Source organism: Delphinus delphis, chromosome 4, assembly GCF_949987515.2.
Source record: "Delphinus delphis chromosome 4, mDelDel1.2, whole genome shotgun sequence".
Taxonomy (NCBI): Eukaryota; Metazoa; Chordata; class Mammalia; order Artiodactyla; family Delphinidae; genus Delphinus; species Delphinus delphis.
This window is the reverse complement of record NC_082686.1, coordinates 72,755,443-72,775,700: the sequence shown is the minus strand read 5'-3', so window position 1 is coordinate 72,775,700 and position 20,258 is coordinate 72,755,443. Positions and strand designations below refer to the sequence as shown.

General features: G+C 34.2%; 1 protein-coding gene across 11 annotated transcripts in view; it reads left to right on the top strand.

Annotated features, from left to right (window-relative positions):
- DLG1 (discs large MAGUK scaffold protein 1) overlaps positions 1 to 20,258 on the top strand; it is a 285,716-nt gene that overhangs the window by 8,294 nt on the left and 257,164 nt on the right. For all 11 annotated transcript variants that reach the window (XM_060010895.1, XM_060010903.1, XM_060010902.1 and 8 more), the window contains exon 4: positions 10,359 to 10,525. In XM_060010895.1, coding sequence (XP_059866878.1) covers positions 10,359 to 10,525 — 167 coding nt within the window. The remainder of the gene's footprint in view (positions 1 to 10,358; positions 10,526 to 20,258) is intronic.

The following is a 20,258-nucleotide window of genomic DNA, read 5'->3' as shown; positions in this document are numbered from 1 at the left end:
ATATGTGGGGGAGACACTAACACCTTGCATGTACCCTGTTCTTTAGCAAAATTTCCATCTAGACTTAGCATCCATCGATGATGCTTGCCTGAATCCGTTTTTACTATGTTGAAAATGACAGTTGAATGATTATATATATATTTTTAACAGCAGCACTTTTCTACAGTTACCAGCTAACACTTGGCATTTTACTGTAATTAAGAGCACTCCTCTCCCATTTATCTATCTAGCTACTTACCTAGCTAGCTACCTAGCTATCATATTTCTTTCAGTGGTGGATAATTTATTACCATCCTTAATGATTTTGGTGTTCAGATTGTCTCAGATTTGCCTAGTAGGAGGCTTCTCAAGCTTGCTCTTATGACATGCCCTCATTTTTTTTTTTTTAGCACTTTCTTACTTTTTGGCATAACAAGATGTTCCAGGTTCATCTTGTACATATCCTGCCCCAGCCTTAGGATCAACCATTTCTTTGAGAAGCTCTGTTTCCTTTTGATACATACCTTGTTTTAAGGAATACCGTGTGGCTGTTAGTCATATAGTATTTAAAGTGTTGGAATAATTTATTTTGGATACTGGCTTGACATTTTTTCTCTTTCTAGTATGTGAAACAACAAATTATAATACATACTTTAAAATTTTATATATTTTTCTCTTTGGGAGTCAAAATGGCTTTTTAAATCCATGTTGGTTTAGATGAAAGCAGCGTATCTGTGCCTCAGTAGGTTTGACTATTGTGTATTTTAGTTTATAAAAACATTGTACTTTTAGTTAATTAACTGATAAAATTTTTCCCTCTGAAATGGCACAGTTATATTTCATTGTTTTTTAGTTTTCTAGTTGCCTTCTCTCTAACCCTCCAAAATGGAATTTATAAACATTTAAGGTCAGATACATGTACTTTATATAAAATATTATAAGCAAGAAAATTATCACACCAACACCTGCTACTTCTTCCATAGGGTGAATATCCTTCTCGAATGCTATTCTTATGTATGTATACACACTTTCATTTTACAAAACAAACTCCCTACACAAAACATAGTATAATTGTTTCTACAATTCAGTGGGAATTGATACTTAAAATCAGTGTATAAAGTGAAAAATATCAAATTAAAATTATCCTTAAAAATCCTTCAGGAGTTTAACACTGTCTCTCATTAACTACAATACAGTTGTTTTTCCCTGTAGTGGAAAGAAATCATTGATTTCAGCCAAGAAAAATCTTTTTTTGGCTGCCGTCAGGTCTTCATTGCGGCAGGCGTGATCTTTCGTTTGTGGTGTGCGGGCTTCTCTCTAGTTGAGGCACATGTGCTCCATAATTGTGGTGCGCGGGCTTAGTTGCCCCGCCGCCATGTGGGTTCTTAGCTCCCCGACCAGGGATCCATCCCACGTCCCCTGCATGGGAAGGTGAATTCTTAACCACTGGACCACCAGGGAAGTCCAGAAATCATTGTTTCTTCAGTTGATCAACAGATGAAGTAGTTGGCTTGTGTTTAAGTGACCTCTTGTATTAAAAGCACATAATTCTAGAATCACATTCAGCACAGTGAGATATAGAGAGATGCTATGAAAATGGAGACTACCTGAGGGAACAGTCTCCTCCCTTCTCATTTTTTATTTGCTGACATTTACTTACTAGGTGGACTGATAGGTAGAATTGCCCTTTTTTTGGTGGAAAGAGGTGCTATGGTTGAATTTGCTTAAGTGTATACAGTGTGACTTCTCTGTGCTATACATTTTAACTATTTTTATCCCACAAAATTTATCATTATGTACCTTTCCGTATCAATGGATTTGTACCATTTAAAGACTGTATTTCACTGTATAGATTTATTGTAGTTTTATTAATGATTTCCTAGGAGCATTTAGGTATATAATTTTTCTGAATTATAAACAACATTGCATTTGTATATGCCTCTTTGTTCTGCATCCTTGATGATGTCCTTTGGGTAAGTTCCTAGAATTGAATTGCTTAGTAAAAGGGGATGTGCAATTTAAAAAGGCTTTTGATGTAGTTTTTAAAATTACTGTCAGAAATGTTATATCAATTTAATTTTTTAGATATTATGTGGAAGAATGACTAATTTACTATACCTTAAGCTATGGAGTATTATCTATCTTTTTAATATTTTCTATTCTGATATGTGGAATACACCTTCAGTCATTTTGATGTTTTATTATGTATTTCTTTGAATAAATAAATAGCCAACGATGTAAGAATTTTCTTACATTGTTGTTTATTTTAATTTCTATGAATTATTTGTTCATGTCATTTGCCCCTCCAACCACTTTTTGTTTGTTTTATGAGTTTAATAACAAAAACAAATTAATAAAATACATAAAAATGAAACACTAATATCAATAATCACCATTTATATAAGTGTTATAGTTAGAAAAACATGAGGAATTTGTCAAATATTTTAATCCTCACTTTTTTTTTTCATTTTTTTCTTAGAGGTATAAAATCTACATTAGAGAAACCAATTCTGTCTGCCTTGCAAGTTGCAAATAGCTTCCATTGTTTGTCATTTGTTTTTAAAATTTAATTAAAAAAACACATATATGGTTAGATTTATCAATTTTGTTGTGCTTTTACCCTTGGTATTATGCTTAGAAAGCCTTTCCTATCCCTGAGATTATAAAAAATCTTTACTATATTCAAATTCTGTCATGGCTTCTTTTTTTAACATTTAAATCCTTAATACATTTGGAAATCATTTTGAAATACAGTATGCGATTGCTTGTTTCTGTAATATAAATTCATTATTATGCTCCCTTAAACATTTAAAAAAATTATTAGACTTTTAACTTTTTCAGCAGTTTCAGGTTTACAGAAAATTGAGTGGAAAGCAGAGAGTTCCCATATCCTTACCACCCCACACTCCTGTTTCTCCTCTTATTGATGTCTTCATTAGTGTGGTATATTTGTTAGTTGATAAGCCAGTATTAATATATTGTTATTAACTAAAGTCCATAGTTTACTAGGGTTCACTCTTTGCATTATACATCGATAAACTTGACATATACATTTGTTGCTTTGACAAATGTATCCACTATTACAGTATCATACAGAATAGTTACACTCTCCTAAAAATCTGTGTTCCACATAATCATCCCTTCCCTCCCTACCCCCAAACCCCTGGCAACCACTGATCTTTCTGCTGTCTCTTGCTCCACCTGTTCATCTCTTTCTCCCTCCTCCCGATTCCCTGGCAACTAGTGATCTTTTTATTGTCTCTGTAGTTTTGCCTTTTCCAGAATGTTATATAGTTGGAATCACAAGTGTGTGCCCTTTCAGATTGTTTCTTTCACTTAGCAATATGCATTTAAGGTTTCTCCATGTCTTTTCATGACTTGATAGCTCATATCTGTTTCAATTTAAGTTTTTAAAGACTTTATTTTTTAGAACAGTTATAGATTCACAGCAAAATTGAGAGGAAGGTACAGAGATTTCCCATATACCCCCTGTCCCCACACATACATAGACTGTCTTATTATCAGCATCTCCACCAGATTGGTGCATTTGTCACAATTGATGAACCTACATGAGCACATCATTATCACCCAAAGTCTATAGTTTTACCTTAGTATTCACCCTTGGAGTTGTACATTCTATAGGTTTGGACAAATGTATCATGACATATGTCTACCGTTATAGATTTATATTTGTATATATCCACCACACTATACAGAATAGTTTTACTGCCCTAAAAATCCTTTGTACTCTACCTATTCATGTCTCTTCTACCTCCAGCCCCTGGCAATCACTAATCTTTTTACTGTCTCCATAGTTCTGCCTTTTCCAGAATGTCATATACTTGGAATCACACAGCATGTAGCCTTTTCATGTTGGCCTCTTTCACTTAGTAATATGCATTTAAGGTTCCTCCACATATTTTTATGGCTTCATAGTTTTTGTTTTTTGTTTAATTTTTGTTTTTGAGTGTGAATAATATTCTGTTGTCTGGATGTACTGCAGTTTATTCATTCACCTATGGAATATCTGGGTTGCTTCCAACTTTTGGCATTTATGAATAAAGCTGCTGTAAACATCTGTGTGCAGGTTTTTGTGTGGACATAAGTTTTCAACTCATTTGGGTAAATACTGAGGAACATGACTGCTGGATTGTATGATGAGTATGTTTAGTTTTGTAAAAAACCACCAAATAGCTTTCCAAAGTGGCTGTATCATTTTGCATCCCCACCAGCGGTGAATGAGAGTTCCCATTGTTTCATATTTTTGCCAGCATTTGTTGTTGTCAGTTCTGTATTTTGGCCTTTCTAATAGATGTGTAGTGGGATCTTTTTGTTTTAATGTGCATTTCCCTGATGATATATGGTGGAGCATCTTTCCATATGCTTATTGGCTGTCTGTATATCTTCTTTGCTGAGGTGTCTGTTAAGGTCTTAATATTTTTTCCATTAACTAAAATATTACTCATAGATTAGAGATATTACCTATATTATATTAAATTATTACACATTCTTGAGCCTGTGTTTAGACTTCCTATTCTGATCCTGAGTTAGTACTGCCTTATTTCTTTAGTTTGAGAAATGTTTTATGGTTTGTGAGTTTCTCTGTTTAGGATGATGTAAGTTATCACTAAAAGCTAGAAAACCTTTTCTCAACTTCCTTTGAGGGAATTTCTGGAATTCTGTACTTCCCTTACTCCTAGTGTTTGCAAACTTTGAATTTTAGCAAGAAAATAATAAAGAAATTTTTACTTAGATTTGGAGACTTATGAAATACATGTAATCTTAGGGATTTCCAAATAAAAAATTTTTTGTAATAGGAATGATTCTTCTCAGTTCTGTTGGCCTAATTAGTTGTGTTTAAGTTTAATTTTTGAGAATTTTTCTATTGTACGTGTTATAGCTTTGTGACCTTATAATTTAGATCTTTGTTCAGGAACTGCACTTGTGGGGACCCAATTTAGTCCAAAACAGTGAAAGCACTTGCAGACTATAAATGGAAAATGAGGAATAGACTGTGATAATACTGATCTGTAGGCTTGACAAAATTAATATTTTCAACTGGGAGTCAACTAAAGGGTAGTTTCCCTCTAACGCATGTTTTAACATTCCTGCATTTTCTTGTTTTCTCTTCTTGCTTGCTTTAGTGCATCATTATTTTCAAAGTAAATAACTTTTTTCAAGGTGATAAAAATGTATCAGACATTTAAATTATATGTCTGGTATATATCTGGGTGAGCTGTATGTATTTTTGGATGAGTATGGGATCACTCTTGTCTATTTCATGGCAGTCATTTTAACTGCATTCTCTCATTTTCTTTACACTTTGATTTACTATGATTTAAAATATAGCTGTCAAACTTGTATAGAATTCTGCCTTTTTAGGTGCTTTAAATTGGAAAACTTTAGGTGTTGTATAATTTTTTTCCTCAGTTATCTCAATCTCCCAAAGACATTATGGTTGTATCTCATATTTTAATTCTCTTATTTCTCTTCCAGAAGGTATTCACTCCATTAATATATATATTTTAAAATTAATTAATTTATTTTTGGCTGCGTTGGGTCTTTGTTGCTGCTCATGGGCTTTTCTCTAGTTGCAGCGAGTGGGGGCTACTCTTCGTTGTGGTACGCAGGCTTTTCATTGCAGTGGCTTCTCTTGTTGCAGAGCCACAGGCTCTAGGTATGCGGGCTTCAGTATTTGTGGCACGTGGGCTCAGTAGTTGTGGCTCGTGGGTTCTAGAGCACAGGCTCAGTAGTTGTGGCTCACGGGCTTCTCCGCGGCATGTGGGATCTTCCTGGACCAGGGATCAAACCCGTGTCCCCTGCATTGGCAGGTGGATTCTTGACCACTGTGCCACCGGGAAGTCCCTCACTCCATTAATATTTATTGGCTGAATGTCTTAAGTGTTCAGAGTAAGCTCATTAATTTAATTCTTTATTTTCATGAAGTTGGTCTTTTGAGAATAACTTGGATTTTCAGACATTGGCATGTTGAACAGACTTTTAGGAAGTAGGAGAGATTGGGATTATACTAGAATTTACCATGTTTGTTTTTGTCTTATATTTGTGTAGTAACTTCTGTTTTACTTTAGACTAGATATCTTATGGTACTCCATGTTATACTCCTGAGTTTAGAAAACTAAAGAAAATGTAGAAGATAACATTTTGAATTCTAGAATGTTACTTTGTAGAAATGCTAATCTTGTCATAATGATAATCTAACCTTTTTTCCTAAATCTTTATAGTTATGAACAGTTATAATAATTCACTTCTGACATATAAAATGTTGATTAACTATAAAGAACAGGGACTGCATGGGAAATATAAAATATTAATACTTGGGACTACTAAGAAAAGCTCAATCTCTGTGTGCAGTTTTTCCAGAGGGTGCCTTTTTTGATTGGGTGCACCTTTGAAAAAGCTTCACTGATACAACTGAAGGAATTGTAATTGAGAAATAGTTTCTGAAGGAGTGTTATTATGTTGCTCACCTCCATTGTCTCGGAACACCCTAAAGATGAAGAAATGTGGTGGACAAATGAAATAAAGTGTATAAACTTTGGAATGTTAGTCGAGGTGCAATATGGGTTAAGATTAAAGATGTGTGTGTGTGTATATAAGTATATTTTTTTAAGGAAAGTGATAACTACTGTGACAGACTGTCATCAGAAATGTCACCACACTGTACATATGTTAATAAATATTTCAGTACTTTTGTTTATGGTTTTAGTTAGCCAAGTATGGTAACTAATCTCTTTTTAAGTTGGGTCTTATCTGGCAATATCAATTATCTTGACCCTAGTAAGAAACAGATATCTAAATAGCTAAAATATTATAAAACCACATATTGTATCCCATGCACTTTACTCATTTAAACTCACCTAGACTCTCAATTCAGCTCATTTTTAAAATTGTGATAAAATATGTATAGCATAAAATTTACCATTTTTAAAATAAGTGTGCAGTTCAGTGGCATTAAGTACATTCACATTCAGTAGCTATCACCACTATTCATCTCTGGAACTTTTTCACCATCTCAAATTGAATTTCTTTACCCATTAAACAGTAACTCCCCATTCTCTTCTTATCCCAGTCCCTGGGAATAACTTCTCTTTCTGTCTATGAATTTGACTATGCTAGGTACCTCATATAAGTGGAATCATACAATATTTGTCTTTTTGTGTTTGGCTTACTCCACTTAGCATCGTGTCTTCAAGATTCATCCATCCATGTTGTAGATTGTATCAGAATTTCATTGCTTTTAAAGGCTGAATAATAGTACATTGTTTGTATATAACACATTTTGTTTATTAATCATTCATCTGTTGTTGAACATTTGGGTTGTTTTCACCTTTTGGATATTGTGAATAATGCTGCTATGAACATGGGTATATAAATATCTATTTGAGTCCTTTCAATTCTTTTGGGAATATACCCAGAAGTGGAATTGCTGGATCAAATGGTGAGTCTGTGTTTTAATATTTTGAGAAACCACCATACTGTTTTCAACGTGGCTGCATCATTTTATATTCCTACCAGCAATGCACGAGGGTTTAATTTCTCCATATTCTTATTGACACTTGTTATTTACTGTTTTGTTGATAATAACCATCCTAGTGGGTGTTTACTCAGCTTGTTTTTTCTTAAATGTGATATAGTTAATAATGTGGATATTTGGTTCTCTAGTCCATAGGAGCTCATATACAGCAAATTAGAAAGGACTGTTTGATAGATTAATGTAAGACCTAGAAATGAGGTATTTCAATTAATAGTAGCAAGTTGCAAGTGAACTTTTGAAAAATTCATAATAAAGTGTAGGGAACACTTTATTCCTTGACCATACTAGATAGTAAAGTGTTACTCTGAATTATATTAGTCTAGATCTCTGTTGTCCTCTACCATAGTAGGTACCTAAATTAATTAAACCTAAATAAAATAATAAATTCAGTTCCTCAGTCACACTAGTCACATTTTAAATGCTCAAGAGGCATATATAGCTAGTGGCTACCGTATTGGACAGTATAGCTATAGAACATTTATCACTGCAGATAGTTATTTTGGACAGCACTGGCCTAAAATTTTAAGAGATGTTATTAAAGGACAATATATCAGTATTTCTGCTAATTATAGAATGAAAGGTCACATAGAAATTTAAGATTTGAAACTTGACTTACAGTATTGGATAATATAATAAAAATTTTATGTAGTGATGTGGGCTATTTATATTGAGACTGGTAACTAACCGATTGATCAACACTGATTTAGTGCTCTTGGGAGGCATAATACTGTACTAGGAGCTCTGTTTTTTGTTTGTTTGATTTGGGGGGTAGGAGATCTCTATAGACAGGTAGGTAGATAGATCTACAAATATTTATCTCCTACATATATAAAAATATATCTCTTACATATATAGAAATACATGTCCTGCTACATAAATATATACATACTCTCACACACATATATATCTTCTAGAAAAAAACTTTTTCCCCTAATATTTTCTGGAAGATAGTCTGTATTTAAGTTTCCCTGTTCTTGTCACAATGTCTTTTATAGTTCGTCCCCCCTCACCAGCCTTCCCCAAACAAACACACACACACACACACACACCAGTTAAGGCTCTGACATTGCAGTTAGTTGGTGTGTCTTTTTTGTTTCCTTTATACAGAAATTCTTACTTTCAAACAATTTATTTTCCCTTTCGTGACATTGCTTTCTAAAGATACCAGGCCATTTGTCTTGTAGAATGTCTCCCTCTGAATCAGTTTTGATTTCTTTTCTGGTGTCATTTAACTTGTTCTTCTGTCCCCTGTATTCCCTCTGAACTAGAAGTTGGTTCTAAAGACTTGATTTAGGTTCAGATTAAACAATTTTTGTTTGGTAAGAACCATTTGTAGCTAATGCTCTGAATTTGAGTTTTTAATTTTTTCCATGATGGTTATGTGAACAGTTTTATATAGTGATTCATGGTTTATAAAATGCTTTCACATACAATTTTCTGCAGCAATATTAACATCCTGTGAAGTAGGCCGATATTATTCTCACTGTCAGACCTGAGTTTTTATTAGCCTTTTATCTAGAAAGTTCTACAATTCCACTGGTTATCAAAACTAAAAAGGGAGTTACTTTGTCTCTAGTATCTTATGATTTTTTTTTTTTCTTTGCGGTACGCGGGCCTCTCACTGTTGTGGCCTCTCCCATTGCGGAGCACAGGCTCCAGACGCGCAGGCTCAGCGGCCATGGCTCACGGGCCCAGCCACTCCAGGGCATGTGGGATCTTCCCGGACCGGGGCACGAACCCGTGTCCCCTGAATCAGCAGGTGGACTCTCAACCACTGCGACACTAGGGAAGCCCTGATGTTGTTTTTTAAGGGAGATACTAATCTTTTAATCATATTGAGAAAACAAGAAATAAAAGTTATTCTTTCTAAATATTATTTACAGTTATTTTATTTGATTCTATACAAGATAATACCCCATCTTTACTGCTAAATAATAATTTCCCTCCTTTAAAAAAAATCAACTCAAAATTATACCAGGAGGTGGATAAAAAACTAGTAGTGGGGTAGTTAAACATGATATAACTACCACTCAGAGCTTCTGAGCAGCATGAATAACCAGTGTTAATATACTAAGTTCATGTAATTCCAGCTGATAGCAGAGTAACTTGATCTTCCAGATTATCCTGTGTTGCTATAAGTACATTTATCATTTCTTTCAGAGTTTTGTCATACTTTTAACTGACTATTTCTAAAATAACAAAATATTTTAACTTACTATTTCAAATATTCAAATTCGAGGCTATCTAAAAAAATACTTCTTAGTTCTTTGATTTTATTTTAATGTATTATTCTTCTTTTGTTTTACTTTGGTTACAAGGGCAGTTGAAACCACTTGAGGGGTTTACATTCCCAGCCTGGATATTGGTGATACAAAAACATAAAATATCAGTGATGACTTATGTCTGCAGAATTCACAATAATAGTATTAACTGCTGTCTGTTAGGAGCCGAGTGTGTGCCCGTGTGCACTTTACATGTATTGCGCTGAATACTTGAAACAATTCACAGTGATAAGAAGCAAGTTATCAGAGATTAAGTAACTTGCCTATACATGTAGCTAATTGATGATGGAATAGGGATTTGAACTCAGCACTGACTTCGAAGTATAAAAAGCCTATGACTTTTACACTGTGCCCTGCAGGTTCTGATATGTGACATAATAAAATGAGAAAATATTCACTGTATAAGTACATTATAAGATTGGATTTATTTTACTAATCTAGAGTAAAAATTTTGCTTTTGAGTTATGTTGTTTCAGCAATACATAGTTTAATTAGAAAATTTAAATACTTTTGAATTTTTCTTTTCCTTTCCTCACATCTAGATATTCAAGAATTTTATGAAGTGACCTTACTGGATAATCCAAAATGTATAGATCGTTCAAAGCAGTCTGAACCAATACAGCCTGTGAATACTTGGGAAATTTCCAGCCTTCCAAGCACTACTGTGACTTCAGAAACACTACCAAGTAGCCTTAGCCCTAGTGTAGAGGTAAGATAAAAAAACTTTTCTTTAAGCTGTTTTTCAGTGATCAGTTAATTGGGGCTCCTAAGTTTTCTCATTTTATTAAAATGGATATTTTGTGGAAGTATCATTTATAATAGAAAAAAAAGGATGGGATTAAAAATACTTTTGAAAGGATAAGCTCAGAATTTCTGGTACCCCTGTCTTAAAATGTTGTGAATGGTTCAAGGTCTGAAATACTTGACTATTAAAGTACTACTTTAGTCTTACTTAGTATTATCAATGCTTCAGGCTTATTAATATTACTTAAAGTATATTACTTTATTAAAAATTACTTTGCATGCTAGACCTTAGTGAGACCCCATCTGTGTAATAATTAGATGGAAACTACTTTGAAAAGATGGTTTTGCTCTGGTATTTTTTCTCAGAAAGCAGTTGCTACACAGATTCTCTGTTTATTGGCTTGAAGGATTGCATTGTTAAATCTCACTAGAGACTGATCAAGAAATCTTAAGGACAGCATTGGTTTCTCTATTTTTTTTTGTAGCTAATTATTTCTTTGAGTTTTCATAACTGTTTTAGTAATGTTCTTTTTTTGTTGTGATCTACTGTTGCTGGTAGATATGACATAACAGAGATATGAAGCATTTTGTAATGAGGATTCTGTCTGAGGAACATGAGTCATTTGAAGGTGGTTGTCTGACTGACTTTGATACTAGTATCTTACTGCTGGAGAAGTGCCTGGAAAATTGAATCAGGGAAAAGTAGTGGTAGGCAGCAACCAGACAACCCTTTGGTAATGAAACAGATTCTCAGTTTTCTCTTACATTAAATAATGTAGAACTATAGAATTTTAGAGCAGGAAGAATCAGAGAACATCTGATCCCTCCCCTTCATCTTGAAGATGAGGAAACTGAGATCCAGAAGAAAAGGAATGACTTGACCCAGCTTATTTGGCTAATTTGGGCAAGTTTACCTTTGGATTTTAGGCATCTTAATACCCATTTCACAGTTCTCTTTACTAATCATAGTATGTCCTTGTATTTTTCTCTTTGGTTAGAGAATGTAGTGTTGTATTGCCTATGTATCTTTATTTTTCTCTTCTCTTATTTTCATCATCATTTTCTCTTAGATAGTTTCAGTTTCCATTCCCTTTAATTGATATATCATTTGTACTTATGTTAGTCCATTTCAGATAGATTTTTAAAATGTTAATCAGTAATACAGTTTCTATTTCACATTTACTGTGGTCCTAGGTTAAAAAATTTTAAGAAACATGTTAAATTTTAAGGGAATTGGCTTCTTATTTAATAACTTAATTATTTTTCTATTGTCAGCTATGATTATAAAGCATAGAGTTCTTGAAGTTGATTTGTCTGTTTTTATAGGTGATTGTTTAGATAATGACCTGATCATTGTAACCAGTAAATGTTCTTTAAGGTTAAATAAGTGGACAGTTCTGCAAGCTGCAAGTTAATTTCCATATAGATTTCAGTCTGAAAGATCAACTGTGCATTGAATTCCGTTAAGAATGGTATTGGAAACATTTCAACTTTTATAAAATTATGAGGCACTGGTACCTAGAATGCTTTTTGCATTGCTGGTTTCTGCATGTCCTGAAAGGTATATTATGGACATAATAAAGGTATCTAAAATTAAGAGGAGAATAAGGCCTTTCAGACTGAAATATCAGATCTTATTAATTAGGAATGTGGAGGAGAAGGGAGTATGGTTACAAAATGTTGTTTAGGGCTTGTTGCATGGAAGATCCTGTAGTAATGTTTGAAATCTGTACCCATTCATGGGTAGACTTAGTAAAGGGAACATGGGGATATATCCATCAAGTCCTAGATTCTTAAAAAGAGAAATATCTGTGAGCTAAGGTCAGTTAAGGGGAAGTACTGTTTTTCAGAGAGGACAGGATACCCTGAAGATGATAGTCTGAAAATGCAAATAGTTTTGAAACACACTGGTGGATGACAGTCATAAGACTTAAAAAAAAAGCTTGGAATATTTGGAGATTTGATTTCTTTTGAGGGAAAGAAGGAAAGTATGTTCCCCTATTACCCATTCATTTATGCTTCATTTGGACAGAAAACTTGGCTAAGTGACCTTTAACTTGATCTCTCATTTCAATTCCTACTTTAAACTCTTAGGGGCACAGTGTTTGGGACTGAAAAGAGAGTTGGATAATTTAATTCACCTCAAGTGTTTTACAGTTGAAGAGAATCCACTGACTCAAAACAAATGCAAAAAAAGTTTTTATTGGACTATAACTTGAAAAAAATTAAAATCATGAAAATATTTTGTCTTGTACAAAAAAATTAGATTATTATTACACTGTGCACTAATTTTTGGATTAAAAAGTAAGGTAATCTTTTTCTGACAAAATTGCATGCAACATGATCTTGTCTCTTTCATTTTATGTTCACTTTTGCAGGACTATCTTAAAGAGAGTTGTTGTTGCAGAAATTATTTGAGATTGATCAATTTCCACCAGGGCTTGCCTCTCTTATTCTCTTAAAGTAAAAAATCTTTGTCTTGTAAAGCATCTATCCACTTTTCTTTCTTGTCTTTTTTTTATTTTAACAGTTGGTAACTGATCTAACTCTTGCCAGATTCCCATTTGTCAGTTAATATGTGGCCTTGTGACTGTGTTTCTTCTATTTCTTCTGATGTAGTAAAATGAAAATTAATACTTTTTTTTTTTTTTTTTTTTGGTGGTACGCGGGCCTCTCACTGTTGTGGGCTCTCCCATTGCGGAGCACAGGCTCCGGACGTGCAGGCTCAGCGGCCATGGCTCATGGGCCCAGCCGCTCCGCGGCATGTGGGATCTTCCCAGACCAGGGCACGAACCCGTGTCCCCTGCATCCGCAGGTGGACTCTCAACCACTGCGCCAGCAGGGAAGCCCAATACCATTTATTTTTAAAGTGACATAATTAGTATTCCATTTAGTTATAACTTTTTTTGGTTTTGGTATGTCTTTTACTTTGAACATATGTCTAGTGAGATGTTTGCATATGTTTGCTTAATATTAATGATTGTGGGTAATGGGGATTTTGTTTTTTTTAGTACTTTTCTGTTACTTTTTAAAAATAATGAGCATGTGTCATTTTTATAAAAACAAATCTATTCTAAAATAAGAACAATTACTTTTAGAGATTGTAAAGAAGAATATATGAAAGGAAGCAAAATGCAAGAGTAGGAGAAATTGTTTGATTTAAGGAGAAATTCCAACAAAGAAGGATGCACTATTCTATCTTAGTTCTTTGGGGCTGCTATAACAGAATACCATAGACTAAGTGGCTTATAAACAACACAGATTTATTCCTCATGGTTCTGGAGGCTGGGAAGTCTAAGATCAGGTCACTAATAGATTCACTGTCTAGTGAGATCTCACTTCCTGGTTCATTGATGGCCATCTTCTTGCTATGTCCTTATCATTGAGGAAGGTGTGAGGAAGCTTTCTGGGATCTCTTTTATAAAGGCATTAATGCCATTCACAAAAGCTCCACTCTCAAGACCTAATCACTTCCCAAAGGCCCCATTTGTTAATACTGGGTTGGCCAAAAAGTTCACTCAGTTTTGTCTGTAAGATGGCTCTATTAGTGCTTAGTTGCCTTTAACTTCATTTGAAAAAAATTTTGTTAGATTGTATTGTGACAGCTGTCATATCAGCATACATTTAAAAAAAAACTTATCAGAATTGGTGAATTTTTGTGTAGCCATTTTAATATCGAAGATGGAAGAAAAAAGCAACATTTTTGGCATATTATGCTTTATTATTTCAAGAAAGGTAAAAACACAACTGAAACACAAAAAAAGATTTGTGCAGTGTATGGAGAAGGTGCTGTGACTAATTGAATGTGTCAAAAGTAATTTGCAAAGTTCTGTGCTAGAGATTTCTCGCTGGACAGTTCTCCACAGTTGGGTAGACTAGTTGAAGTTGATAGCCATCAAATTGAGAGATTAAGTGAGAACAATCAACATTATACCACGTGGGAGACAGCTGACATACTCGAAATATCCAAATGAAGCATTGAAAATCATTTGCACCAGCTTGGTTATGTTCATTGCTTTGATGTTTGGGTTGCACGTAAGTTAAGTGAAAAAAACCTTCTTAACAGTGTTCCTGCATGTGATTCTCTATTTAAACGTAATGAAATGTTCCATTTTTAAAACAAATTGTGACGGGCAATGAAAAGTGGATACTGTACAATAATGTGGAACGGAAGAGATGGTGGGGCAAGCAAAATGAACCACCACCAACCACACCAAAGGCCGGTCTTCATGCAAAGGAGGTGTCGTATATATGGTGGGATTGGAAGGGAGTCCTCTATTATGAGGTCCTTCTGGAAAACCAAACGTTTAATTCCAACAAGTACTGCTCCCAGTTAGACTAACTGAAAGCAGCACTCGATGAAAAGCTTCCGGAATTAGTCAACAGAAAACGCATAATCTTCCATCAGGGTGATCGCATGTTTCTTTGATGACCAGGCAAAAATTGTTACAGCTTGGCTGGGAAGATCTGATTCATCTGCCGTATTCACCAGGCATTGCACCTTAGGATTTCCATTTATTTCAGTCTTTACAAAATTCTCTTAATGGAAAAAATTTCAGTTCCCTGGAAGACTGTAAAAGGCACCTGAAAGAGTTCTTTGCTCAAAAAGATAAAATGTTTTGGGAAGATGGAATTATGTAGTTGCCTGAAAAATGGCAGAAGGTAGTGGAACAAAACAGTGAGTACATTGTTCAATAAAATTCTTGGTGAAAATGAAAAATATGTCTTTCATTTTTACTTAAAACCGAAGGAACTTTTTGGCCACTCCAGTACCGTCACGTTGGGGGTTAGAATTTCAACCTGTGAATTTGGAGGGGGACACAAACATTTAGTCTGTGGCAGTCCTATTCCTGATGATACAGTACGTTTCAAATGGATCAAAAGGTTAAAAAAAAAAATGAAACCATAAAAATAAACTTTTCAGTCTTTTTTGGATAGAGGGAAAGCTTTTCTAAGCACAACAAAGAAAACCTTGAAAAATTCGAAGAAAAGGTTAAGAATACTGACTGTAGAATTTCTTTGTGGATTTTACAAAGTTTGTTTGAACTTTGATTATAGAATTTCTGTATCTTAAAAGATACAATGAGCAAGTAAGAAATGTTACACTGGGAAAAAATTTTGTCACATTTATGAAAAGGAACTAATTTCTAACCCTTTAAACTCAAGAAACCTCTTACCGATCAATAAGAAGGAAAAAGCCAAATTCAATAGGGAAGTGACCAAAGGACATGAACGGACAGTTTGGAGAAAAAGAGATACAAATGGGCCAATAAGCCTATGAAGAGATGTTCAATGTAACTTTAAAAAATGCAAATTAAATTGACAGAATATTTTTAACTAACTTGATTGTCAAAGATTAATTAAACGTGACGAAGCAGAAACTCTTACTCTGTTGGTAGGAGAATACAGTGGTGCAGCAATTTTGAAAGACAGCCTGACAGTATATATTCATATCCTTTGATCCAGTATATGTCACAGATGTACTCTCAAAAATTATTAATATATATTAAAAAATATATGCCTGCTCATTGCAGTATTATTTGTAATATTAATAAAAACCAAAACAATCTAAATGATTATCAGTAAGAAACTGGATAAACATAATATCATACAGCCACTTAATGTAATATAAAATAGCAGGCATAAAAATATAGTCTCTGTATCTACTATATGTTATTAAATGATTGAAAGCAGGTTGCAGATCAGAAGATACAGTATGATTCTGTGAAAAAAGAAAGTATTAATTTAGGTAGGTTAAGAAGAATACCCACTTTCAGTAACGTACTCTCGTTTTCAGTTGTCCCTGCTATCTCTAGGTCTCCTGTATCAGATGGGGACTGATGGAACTCCTTCTGAGTTCATCTTTACGGGAGGGAAATTATCTGACTCAGTGGTATAGGGAGGATATCTCTTTTCCCCTTCTCTTTGACCTTGTATTTAATGCTTTAAAGTAATCCATCTGCTTTAATTTAAGTAGAGTTAGGAGACAGAGTTGAAGTGTATATTCAGCCTGCACGGTTTAATCTGAAGTCCTCTAAATACTAACTTTAAAAAATTTATTGAAGTTCTTTGTAATATTCATATATAAAGGTCCACAAATTATAAATGTACAGCTTGATGAATTACTGCATTGTGAATACATCAGGCCATGGGAAAAAAATGAAATGACTGCTAACGGATTCTGTAATTAAATAGTGATGATCGTTGCACAGCTCTGCGAATATACTAAAAACCAGTGAATAGTACACCTTATAATTTGGTGAATTTTATGGTATGTCCGTTAAATCTCAATTAAAAAAAAAAGTACCAGTACCCCCAAAATCTCCCTTGTACCTTTCCTATTCACTACCTAATCCCTTTTCCTCAAAGGACCATCCTGATTTCTAACACCATTGTGTTGGTGTTTTTTGCCTCTTTTAAAACTATATTAACACATTTATACAGTATGTACTCTAGCTTCTTGTGTCTAGCTTTTTTCTTACATTTGTGAATTTCTTCCATGATTTGAAGTTTTTTCATTATTACTGCTGTATAATATTCCATTGTATGATACACCACACTATATTTATCCATTCTGTTGATGGTGGATATTTTACTTGTTTCCAGTTTGGGGTTAGTGCTGCTTTTTGAATATTCTTTTACAGTTATTTCTGCCATAGTATAATGTTTAAGTTCTTAAAAATCATCATACTATGCAAAGGTGTGCAGTGAAACCCACAGGGCTTATGTCTTGAGAAAATAGGGGACTCAAAACTTAAAACTTGGTGAGTGCCACATTTAAAAAAGGTAAGAACCTAATAAAAATGGCAGCACAGTTTCACACATGATAAGTGACTAAGAAATGCATAATATTACAATAAATATGACATTTTACCTTGAAAAAAGTCTTGTTTGCTATGGGAGTGTGTGTTCGGGTTGCAACTTGTGAGTTACTGTGAAGTGCTGGCAGGGAGAATTATCTGAAAGTGGATGAAAAGTTGTAACACCAGATATGGATGAGTGTGACTCGTAACACTCAAACTAAAGCCTTGAAATATGTGCATTTTATGTATTCCTATGTGGCTCGTTTCTTCGGGGTTCAGTTTTCTGCCCTTACCTAGTGTTTCTCATAGATATGATTGAGCATAAGCAAACATGAAAATTGTGCTTTGTTCATACTGTTTCCTAATATATCAGTTGTGTTGGAACAAATTTGCATTTTCAGAACAACATTATAGCAGAACTGAGTGTGTATGTTTTTTGGGCACCTGTGTATGCATTTCTGTTGGGTATATACCCAATTATGAAAATGATACATTTAGTATTAGAACACAATGGAAACTGTTTTGCAGAGTGATTATGCCTGTTTTTATAATTACCATCAGTATGTGCAAGTTTCATTTGTTTCGCATAATTGTCAACACTTGTTATTGTCAGTCTTTTTATTAATAATTTCAACCATTCCATTAGGTGTGTACTGGTACTTCATATTGTTGTATTTGTACTTTCCTTATCATTAACAAGATTAACAATTAACAAACACCATTTCATATATTTATTGTTCATTTTGCTATCTTTTTGAAGTGTCCAAGTTTTTAACACTTTTTGTTGCTTTACATCTTCTGTCTTATTGATTTGTAGGAGGTCTCTATCTGGATATGATTCTTTTGTCAGGTATATGTGTAATGTATATTTTTTCCCACTCTGAAGCATGCTTTTCTTAGTGAAATCTTTTAATGATCAAGATTTCTTAAACTTAATATAGTCCAATTTGTGTTTAATGCTTTTTGTGCCTACTGGAGTGTTTTCCAACTCCTAGGTGATAAAGATACTCTACTATATTATTTGTCAGAAGCTTTTATTTTGCTTTTCACGTTTACATCTAATTTGTGCTTCAGTTTGCAAAATTTCACATGAATCAGCATTCCAATGTGTCTCCATTCTTGCCACTCTAGTCTAAACCACCCTGATTTTTTGCCTAGATTTTTGGCCTGTCTGCATTCACACTTTACCCTTTTGACTTTATGGCCAGTTTGCTTCCAAGATTATCTTTATAAAATGCAAATTATGTTATTACCTTTCATTGGTTTTCCATTTCTCTCAGAGTGAAGTAGGAAATCCCTCATGAGACTCAGAAATCCTGAGTTATTTGGCCACTGCCTGTTTCTCCACTCATCTTTTAGAGTGCTTTCCTTCTTTGGTCACTGGATCCTCTTAGCTTGGGGTCCCCACATAATGTTCCCTCTGCGAGAAGATTCTTATTTCTTTTGCCAACTCCTGCTCATTTTTAGCATTTTATTTTAAATGTCAAATACTGAGCACCTATTGTATATCATGCATTTATCTAGTGTGCTAGAAGGTGATAAGTGATGTGAGAGGAAAAAAGGTAGAGCAGATTAAGGGGAGCAGGGATGCCAGATGGGGGGTGTGCTTTTCAGTTTTAAGTAGGGTATTTATGATGGGCCTTGTTGAAGTGATACTTGTACAAAGAATTGGAAGTTGATACAGTTATTTGGGGGATAACCACTGCAAAGACTAAGGCAAGAAGAAGGCTAGAATATATGAGAAATAGCAAGATGGCCAGTATGGCTAGAGCAGAGTGAGAAAGGGAGAGAGTAATGGGAGATGAGGTCAGAGGGTAAGACAGGGGCAGATCATGTGAAGCTTTTGCAGTTTTGGAGCAGAGGAGTGACATCATTTAACCTAACCTTTAAAAGGATCATTCAGGCTATTTTGTTGAAAATATACTGTAGTAAGGGTAGAAGCAGGAGACCTGTTAGGAATCTGTTTAAGTAGTCCAGTTAAGGATGGATATAGGCTTGAACCAAAGTGTGATAATGGAGGTGCTAAACGGCTGAATTATGCGATATTTTGAGTGTAGGTCTCAAGGATTCGAGGACAGTTTGGAAATGGGTTGTAAGAGTCAGAGATCACTACAAGAGAGTCAAGGATCACTACAAGGTCACTTCCTGATAGAAGGCTTCTTTTACCTCTCAGATTGCCAGAGCTCCTATTATAGCACTTTCTACCTCTACTTGATAGTATTCATTACTGTTGTAATTAAATGCTCCAATGTACATTATTTTGTGTGTATTTTAGTCTCTCTACCTGAGTGTAAGTACCTGAAGTTACTGAAATATATTAGTATTTGCACGTAGTAGTTGTTCAGTAAATGTTTTTTGAATGAAGTGAGAACTGTGGTTCTTTCCATATTATAGTTAAGTAATAGGCTAAAGGTGATTATATTTTTTTCTTTTTATCATAAAACATTTCCAAGTACAGTAAAATTGAAAGAATAGACCAACAAACATCCATATAGAGTCAACAGTTACTAATATTTTTTAGTATTTGCCTTTTCTCTATATGTGTATTTGGGGAAACTATTTGAAAATCAGGCGCAGACATCATGCACTTAAACTGTAAAAACTTTATCACATATCTCCTATGAGTAAGAATAGTCAGATATTCTCCTGTGTAACCTTAGAACTATTATCACACCTAAGAAAGTTAATAATTATTAAATTTTCTCTCCAATCCATACAGTCATTTCTGATCTATCTTTTAGGACTTTTAAAAGTCAGAATCCAGTTAAGATTCATGTACTGCATTTGAACATTAAGTCTCTGCTATTATCTGGATTTCCCTATTAACAGAACTTGAGGCAGAGGGCTAATGTGCTATTATGTACTTTATTTGGGGAGTTCATTCACTGCTAGGAA